Source organism: Hyperolius riggenbachi, chromosome 2, assembly GCF_040937935.1.
Source record: "Hyperolius riggenbachi isolate aHypRig1 chromosome 2, aHypRig1.pri, whole genome shotgun sequence".
Lineage (NCBI taxonomy): Eukaryota > Metazoa > Chordata > Amphibia > Anura > Hyperoliidae > Hyperolius > Hyperolius riggenbachi.
This window is the reverse complement of record NC_090647.1, coordinates 404,010,882-404,020,644: the sequence shown is the minus strand read 5'-3', so window position 1 is coordinate 404,020,644 and position 9,763 is coordinate 404,010,882. Positions and strand designations below refer to the sequence as shown.

The 9,763-nt window shown below is 38.9% G+C and overlaps 1 protein-coding gene across 6 annotated transcripts in view; it reads right to left on the bottom strand.

The window, feature by feature from the left end:
• Positions 1 to 230: 230 nt before the first annotated feature.
• BLZF1 (basic leucine zipper nuclear factor 1) overlaps positions 231 to 9,763 on the bottom strand; it is a 41,799-nt gene continuing 32,266 nt past the window's right edge. For all 6 annotated transcript variants that reach the window (XM_068269807.1, XM_068269809.1, XM_068269808.1 and 3 more), the window contains 3 exons: positions 7,428 to 7,556; positions 5,097 to 5,316; positions 231 to 422 (listed from right to left, as the gene is read on the bottom strand). In XM_068269807.1, the coding sequence (XP_068125908.1) occupies positions 243 to 422; positions 5,097 to 5,316; positions 7,428 to 7,556 (529 nt within the window). In that variant the 3' untranslated portion in view covers positions 231 to 242. The remainder of the gene's footprint in view (positions 423 to 5,096; positions 5,317 to 7,427; positions 7,557 to 9,763) is intronic.

The window sequence follows — 9,763 nt, the reverse complement described above, 5'->3', positions numbered from 1 at the left end:
TGCAGCATTGACTAATTTGTGAAGAATGTATCCCATCATTTTTACATCATGCACATAAGACAAAAAATAAATATCCTGTAAAGTCTCTTTTAAAGAACAATTTTTGTCTTTTAAGGCTTTACTGCATGAGGTCGGTTGTAAGAAAAATTGGAAAACACAAACTGTTAAGATGTTGGCTGAGATTATCGATCTTGAGAAGTGTACACGCTGTATTCAAAGACCACCCCCCCCCCCCCCCCCCCCTATAGAGCTATCAGTTCTCCTTGGCAATGGTTACAACAATTGAAAGTAATGTTCTCATATCTAGTATATGGATGAAAACGTCCAATACTTTTCTTTGCTGCCAAAAAAGATGAAGACTCCGTGAAGGAAATATCAGCAGATGGCTCTGTATGTAATGTAGGATCTTGAGATTTTAATATCTGAAACATAACACATAGTTTAGTATGTATCTTCCTTTTAAAAAAAAGGTGAACATAAATATAGCAATCATTGGAATTTTTTTATTACAGCTTGTACTTATAAACTATGCAGTATTTTTGACAGATTAGACATTCATTTCCACATAATCATCAACTATAAATCTATTGAATCTGTTGCATAAACAGTTGATACAGATAAGTTGATTGGCTTCAGCAAAAAAATTGGCCCTAGACTATGATACATACACTACACAATACATACCTAGACTTATGACTATGTTAGGGAATAGATTGTAGGCTACTCTGAGGCACAGTTAGTGACAAAACTATATTTAGTCTGTATAGCGCTACAGAAGATGTCGGCGCTATATAAATAATAAAAATATTATGATTGACATATGGATCAGACTTGCCTGTTCTTTGCCTGACTGATTCTGGCAGGAATGCTGAAAAGCAGCAAGTGGGAACAGTACATGTCATTCCATAGCGTTGTACTGCATCCGGCTGTATAAAGCTAGCAGCTGCAAATCTTGTTGAATAACTACTGGTGCAAAATAGTAGACCGGTAAAAAAAGATAACTATATAAAAGACACTGATTGTTTACCTGATCAACTAGAAATTGTATAGTGTATCCCTAGCATTATAAAGATACTCAGACAATGCCCCTTGCTAGTACATACATGAATAGTGTGTATATACACTCATCTCTGTACAGTAACTGAGAGCTTAAAATTTGTTAAAGCGTTTAAAAATCCAGTCTACCACAATTTACAACATAATTTCAGAAGGCTAGAAATCTAAATTCTGGCAATATTTTGCCACTCTGAAATGTAGATAATACTATATAGTTGAAATGTAATTTTGTAGTAATCTGTGTACTTACAATGACAGCTTTATATAGTCCTGTAAAAAAAAGTTTTTTTCAAGTGCAGTGTTTTTGGTCTTGTATGGACATACCAATATTATTATTGTTGCAAGGTTCACTGGTGGACTGTTGGTCTTGATAAAGTACAAGATGTACATTGGTCCCACATCTCTTCTATTAGTACTGCAGGGCAGTGAGTATGTGACTGCTACTGCATATAAAATTGTAAATGATTTTTATTCAATAATGGAAGATTAAAATGCATGTTTTACTCATGGAAAAGTGCCCAGCCACAAAGTAATGTTGCCATGTTTGCAGGTGATACTAAAGTATGCAGAATTTTCAACACTAAGCATAATAGTGACTTATTGCACAACAGGATCTAGACAACATGGCTATATGAGCAGGCATATGGCACACAAAATGTAATGCTGATAAATGTAAGGTCATGGACTTGCCAATGGCAAAACGCCAAAGAAAATAAACAGCATGAAGCTGGGAACATCAGATTTAGAGAAGGACTTGGGAATACTGGATGATAAGTTAGTAAAACAAAACAAAATACAAAGGAGAGACCGAGAGCCCAATATAGTGCAGTATGTTGAGGTAGATGACCATCAAATGTATAAGGAGTAATACTCACAAACACCGGTTCCCACCAAGGCAACCACTGTATAAGCAAATGGGGGAAAAAACTGTCCTCCCTAAGGTTAAGAAGTTGCTCTCTGTAGCAGGAAAAAGTAGGGGACAAACCCCTCCACCAAGGGTGGATAATACTATGTCATGCAAGTAAGTAAATAGACACCAGTGCAGGATAAAATTCATTAAAAACAGTTTTTTCAAAAAGGGAGGTAAAGATGGACTTACCTCCAGATAGTACGACACTGGCTGTTTAGATTTCAAAAACATCTCTTTGAAATCTAAACATCCAGTGTCCTACTACCTGGAGAAAAGTCCACCTCTACCTCTCTTTTAAACGGTTTTGAATGAATTTCATCCTGCACTGGCAACTCTGTTTACTACCTGCGTGACATGGTTAATAAGTTAAGCAACCCTATTCATTGCCAAGCAACAGCAGTTTATACAAATAAAATTATGTGCTGCATAAAGCAGGGGATAAAAAACCCGATGTCAGTAAACTACTTTGTATAAATCACTTGTGAGGCCACATCTGGAGTATGGGATACAGTTTTGAAAACCCCACTATAGGAAGTGTAGAACCTAAACAAAAAGTAGAGAGACCAGGAGCCCAAGGGTGCAGTATTGTTAGGTATAGGGGGACGAAAGTACATAAGGTTATTTACTCACAAAGGTGAGTTGCAGTTCCTGCAGCCACTGTATAAGCCTGCGGGGAATTCACCGTCCCCGCTCGGTGCTCCAGATCATGCCAGATACTGGACGGTCGCTCTCCTGTAGTTCAATACACTTTCCAGAAAGCTGTAAAGCTATTACCTCCAAAGGAGGTCTGATTGATAGAAGGGTGGGGTGGAGGCGCCCAAATACATTGATGTTAAAACATAACCTGTAAATGAGTGGTAACTGCTTACCTCTCCAGAAGATACAGACACCAGTTCAACTGGAAAATTGACAATGCGTTTCACGGGCCATGGACCGCTTCCTCAGGTCAATACAAAAATGCCTTAGCAGCATTAGTAGAATAGAGGCACCTACACTCTACTCCTGTTGGTCTACACTCAACTTCTTTTGGTCTTCTAATTGCATGGAAGTAGTAAGGCAGTACAATCATTGACCTATGAAAATTGGATGTGTATGCCCCCTTAGAGTTAGGGTGAATTCTATACATGCAATTAAAAAGGGCTTGGAAGCTTTCTTAACTTTGAAGGGCATCCACAGGTATGTCTGCTAGATACAGTACATACTTACCAAGGTGTACTTCTGTTAACAGTGGATGCTAAAATTAGAATGATTGCCCAAATACTGCTTCACGAACAGGGATGGTTAATGAGCTTCAAACAGTTTTGAGTTGATGCAGAATTATGCATTCAAAATTATGCAGCTTCAAAATGGACCAATCAAATCTTAACATAATGGAATTTGACTGGCCTATACTCACAAAGGTGAGTTGCAGTTCCTGCAGCCGCTGTATTAGCTTGCAGGGAATTCACCGTCCCCGCTTGGTGCTCCAGGTCCTACCAGATACTGGACGGTCGCTCTCCAGTAGTTCAATACACTTTCCAGAAAGCTGTAAAGCTATTACCTCCAAAGGAGGTCTGATTGATAGAAGGGTGGGGGTGGAGGCGCCCAAATATATTGATGTTAAAACATAACCTGTAAATGAGTGGTAACTGCTTACCTCTCCAGAAGATACAGACACCAGTTCAACTGGAAAATTGACAATGCGTTTCACGGGCCATGGACTGCTTCCTCAGATCAATACAAAAAATGCCTTAGCAGCATTAGTAGAATAGAGGCACCTACACTGTACTCCTGTTGGACTACACTCAACATCTGTTGGTTTTCTAATTGCATGGAAGTGGTAAGGCAGTACAATCATTGACCTATCAAAATTGGATGTGTTTATGCCCCCTTAGAGTTAGGGTGAATTCTATACATGCAATTAAAAAGGGCTTGGAAGCTTTCTTAACTTTGAAGGGCATCCACAGGTATGTCTGCTAGTTGTAGGAAGAAGACGCCTTGATCAAGGCAGGGAGATGATTTGTTAAGTTGTACTTGATGGACACACCTTTTCTTTCAACCTACATAACTACGTAACTATGGGGTTGATTCATTATGAACTACCGCAGCCACCACTGCGAGTTACTTTAGGGAGCACAAGGTAATTATAACGTGCAGATGCTACGCGCAGTCCTCTCTGTGTACCGTGCGCTCTAAACTTAACATGAAGTAAATGTAATTGCTGTGCGATACCATGTAACGCGATCCCAAAAGTTCATTAGCGCGGCTGCTACTATAGTACTGTAGTAATGGCTGTGTTGGTGGACTTTCGCGGTCGCACTGCACGGTATTGCATGACAATTAGGTTTACCATGTGTAAGTTTAGAGCGCATGTTACACTTGTTACAATTACCTCACGCTCCCCCAAGTAAATCGTAGTGACGGCTGTGGTAGTTATAATGAATCATCCCCTATATGTGAACAATTGTTGGTTTGTATTTTTTTTTGTTTGTGTTTGCGTTTGTTAAGCAACTGCCAAGACAAATTCCTTGTAGGTGCAAACTTACTTGACGAAATAAATTGATTCTGATTTATGTTTTAATGGCTTAGATGCTCCTGTAAAGTTGGATGAGGATTATTGCATTGAGATGAAATTGAACACAAAATACACACTGCTGTCCTCTTAGTAAAGCAATGTGTGATGAGCTTTAGTATTGGCCACAAAAGGTTCACCCCCAAGAAGGAAGAGATAAGAGGGGTCAGGTGGACCACACTATGCTGACAGTTGTGAACTGTTCACTAGCTGGGTAATACCAGCCAGTTGAAAATTTTGATTCTTGGGTCATATGACTTCCCAGTTATTCCCTACATGGAAATTCGGATGGGTAAGCACTGCCTATTGAAATTAATAAGCTGCTTTCAAATTCGAGAGCAGGGAAGAAACTGAGACCTGCAGCAGATTTTCAAACAATGCATCCAAATCCCCATAGCCTTTAATGGCAAGAATAAAATGATTTGGATGCATAATCTCACCACACAAGTGAAAACCCATCCTAACTTGTATTAAATATGGAAATTATATGAGAAATGGCATAGAGTCCTCTATTATTTACCTTTACTAACAACACAAAAAACTCTTTCAATAGGTAAGCGATAATTGTTGATTATTTACCATTTCTGCCATTCTTTCTGCAGGAGTACTGCAAAAGTCTGTAGGCTGTGAGGTATGCTTGGTGTTTTCTGACCCAGTGCCTCCAATAAGGTGAGACTTCACTGCCTTTGCCAGCTTCTGGTTGGCTGCAATCAGTTCTGTAGTGGTGTATGGTTGTGTGCTGGGGTAGTACGTCTGTTGCCTTCCCCACTGCAGAGACACAAGGAGTTCCTCTAACACCCTGTAGAAATAAAAAGCCAGACTGCATTGCAAATGTGTTCATTAGCTGCACTATAACATTAAGTTTTCTAGATACAGTACATACTTACCAAGGTGTACATCTGTTAACAGTGGGTGCTAAAATTAGAATGACTGCCCAGATACTGCTTCACGAACAGGGATGGTTAATGGGCTTCAAATAGTTTCGAGTTGATCCAGAATTATTCAATAAAAATTATGCAGCTTGAAAATGGAGCAATCAAATCTTAACAGGATGGAATTCAACTGGCCTATTTTCAAGCTGCAAAAACTTGAATACAAAATTTGCATCAACCCAAAACAATCTGTGATGGTTGAATTTTTATTATGACAGGTTTCCTACGTAAGTTGGTACTAACATTTTGCTGCAATTGTTGGTGCCAAGTATTTCCCCTTTTATTAAAAGGTACCCAACTAATTAAAATATATTTTGTCATTATCATTTACTGTAACTCTAGTGTCTTTTTGCTTTCCTATCTGCTTTTAGAAATGTCTAGCCAAAGTTTTCTATGTACATGTGCTGCTCTGCTGCAACTACACACTTGCATGAACTCCCATATCCAAACTGGGCATTATGAGACAGGTTTAACAAGAGGCAAGCCGAAACACTATCCATTCCAGTACACAATCATTAACTTTTTTTTACACAAACTCATAAGCACAGTTGCTTTTGTTCCCAAACAGCAATACAAGTGCTTTTGGTACTTAAAATAAGGTCTAGGTTTACAAAAAACTGCAAAAATGTATCTGAAGAGACTCTCAACGGATATAAAAGGCTACCATATGTATTTCCCTTTAAACAATACAATGCCAATTGCCAAGCTTTCCTGATATAGTAGGGGTGTCTCAGCACCCTAGAAAAAAAAGACACAGGAGACAGAAAACAGGAGCCCAATAGCGCAATATGTTTTCAAATACGGGATATCAACAGGTAAGGTAATTGTACTACTCAAAAAGGCAGATTGCAGAGGGGCAACCAACCACAAGAGGTAGGTGGAGATGACAAACCCGACTCCACTCATGATGGTCCAGCCGGACCTGGGTGTAGCCGCTCTCCCTGGTAAAATTGATAGATTACCGCTATGGTTTAAATCATGTGTAGTCCGTCTAGACCCCTCCAACAGGGTGTGTTGAGGGTATGTAAAAGCACAATTTGGGTAAAGAGGCACCCCACTGTGAATAAAATTGGATTAAAAACAAAAGTAAAAAAAAGGGAGGTCGCTTACTTTAATGACGAGATGTTTGTATAGACAAAAATATTTATTTAGCACAGGCAACGCGTTTCACAGGTCTAAGCCAGATTCCTCAGGCCAATAACAGTACCTGTGCTAAATAAATATTTCTTTGTCTATACAAAGATCTCGTCACTGAGGTAAGCCACCTCATTTTTTTCAATTTTACCTTGTTTTTAATTAAATTTTATTCACACTTGGGTGCCTCCTAAATAAAAAAAAAATTCAAATATTAATACTTAAATTTTTTGTGTTGTAAACATTTTCAAATATAAAAAATTACCAAATTAAATTTATGTAGAATCAAAGACAGTTTGTCCATGTAAAAATATCTTCAACAAGTTTTAGTCACCCTGATCCTAATAAATAAGATTCATTTAAATAGCTATAATTCACAGCTCAAGATGCATGATCAGTACTTATGTGACAAATATGATCACTTCTTTGTAGAAATGTTAAAAAAATGATTTATGGTTATTGGTCATAAAGGATCATTTCCAATCAATTATTTCTTTACGAGTATAACAAATTGATCATAGTTTAGAATTGTTCATAAAAGTTGTATTGTTAATGGGTACCTTTACTCTGAATTTTTTTTTAAAGTAAGCCAACAAATGGTATTGTTCAGAGTCAAAACTTTCTGCCCACATAATTTCTGTAAGTAAACTAGTATACTATAATTGTATAAATGTGGGGAAATATGAAAGTTGTCTGCATAATGGAAGTCACATGTCCTCAAACTTACATGGATGGGTTTAAAAAAAACAACAACCCGGCTTTGATCTAGTACATACCGTTAATACAACCCATAAGAATGCACATGCCAAGTAAAGAAAAAAACAAAACAAAGCATAAATCTTACTTCTGTGTTTCAAACATTTCTTGCCGAAACTGCTCTCTTTCACTTAACAAATCCTGTAGTGCACTCTGTGCTTCTCTGTTTTGTCGCTGGAGATTTGCCCTTATGTTTGTCAATTCATCTGCCATTACTCTGGGAAAAAAATTAGTAGGAACAAAGGACAGAATTATCAATCCAAAAAAACAGAAAGGAAAAAATAAACACATTTTAGCACTGAAAAGGTTTGACATGTGTTGCCATACTACTGCAACACTCTTGTCTGTAGTCTAATAAGAAACTGGCGCCACTCTACTCCATGCTGAACCTGCAGCACCCTCTGACTACCCTGTATAAAATGACACAGTTCCACTTTCTAGTAGCTACATACACATGTTAACTTTAAGTAATTAGAAATGAGTGATGATAAAGTTGTATGTTGATTGGTGCAGCATACACACAAAGGGCCTGATCCAATTCACTTTTTCTCCTTAGTTTTCTCCAAGGAGAAGATTTTTCATCTTCTGGATAAAATAACTTTTCAGTACTTTGCAATTAAAAAAGTACCAAAAAGTAGATGAAAAGTCCTATCAAAATGATTCTTAGTATTTTCTTGCTTGCTGCTGGCGTAAAAAGCATTTTATTGATAAGATGTGAAATATCACCTAGGGGAAAAAGTGAATTGGATCGGGCTCAAAATCTATGAAATCTGATGTGGATGAATATCTGATCTGAGCCAAGAAGACTGATCAAACATGCTGGATCTGTTCTGCCCATAATTGTGCATGAAACACTGTGTGTTCAAGAATAACTTGACAATCGAATGATGCACTCCCCACATTCGTACATCCTTTCCGGCTGCATCACAGGATTCCACTGACCTGATTGAGCTTCTGCATGATGACATCCTTATGTGTATGGCGTTGTTTCAAAGATGAATATCTTCTGGATATCACGTTCTCATTAAAGGATGACTGAAGTTAGAAGAATATGGAGGCTGCCATATTTATTTCCTTTTTAACAGCACCAGTTGCCTGGCTGCCCTACTGATCTATTTGGCTGCAGTAGTATCTGAATAACACCAGAAACAAGCATGCAACTAATCTTGTCAGATCTGACAAAGTCAGAAAAGCTTAATCTGCTGCATGCTTTTCAGGGTCTATGGCTAAAAGTGTTTGAGGCAGAGAATCAGCAGAATAGCCAGGCAACTGGCATTGCTTAAAGGAAATAAATATGGCAGCCTCCACATACCTCTCACTACAGTCCTTTAAAGAGACTCTGAAGTCTCTTAAAAATCCTTTTTTTTTATCACAAAATATTGTTTAACATATTAGCCCTAACTAAACTGCCGCATTCCCGCCGCTGTACACTATCTAAATCCCCCCAAACTCCCTGGGGGGCAATCCGGGCAGCGCTTCTGTGAGAGGCAGAGCTATGACCTGCAGCTCTGCCTCTCAGCGCGTCTGTCAGCCCCGGATCGTCGCCTCTCCTCCACCCCTCTCAGTCTTCCTTCACTAAGAGGGGCGGGGAGAGGCGAAGATACGCGCTGTCAGACGCGTGTAGAGGCAGAGGTGCAGCTCATAGCTCTGCCTCGCACGGAAGCGCACAAGGCAGCAAAATACACGACCAAAAAGTCATGGATTTTCCAGGGGAAAGGGAGTTTGGGGGGATTAAGATAGTGTACAGCAGTGGGGATGCGGCGGTTTAGTTAGGGCTAATATGTTAAACAATATTTTGTGATAAAAAGGGATTTTTAAGAGACTTCAGTGTCTCTTTAAAGATGATCTCCATCCTAAAATAAAAAAAATCCTGCAGAGTTGCTGTAATGAAGTTATATTTACCTGCAGTGTCCCACAAAGCCATCCCAAAGACTCCGCATCACTCCACTTCCAGCGCCTCCCCTCTCTCGCTGAGCGTTTTTTCTCCGGGGAGAAAGGGGAGGCGGGGCCACATGCAAGAAGTGGAGTGATGCAGGGTCTTCGAGACGGCTTCATGGAACAAGACACCACAGGTAAATATAACTTTTCATTACAGTAGCACTGCAGGTTTTTCTATTTTAGGATGGAGATAGTCTTTAACAATCATTCATTTTTAACTATTTAAATTTAACATGAGGATGTCATTTTAAAAAAAACCCTCTCAGCCTGACTCTCCCCATTTATAGGTGCACTCATTTGTAGACACTATTTCAAACAACTTACGGTATGCCCTGCTAATGAGATTCTCTTTTCATCCACAATACTCACATCGTCGCATTTCCACATTTGTAATTTTTATCCTCAATATTTACCCACCCCTGAAATGTTCAAAACACAACCTAAAAAAAAAGCCCTCTTTAGGCAAACATACAATCTAACTTGGCA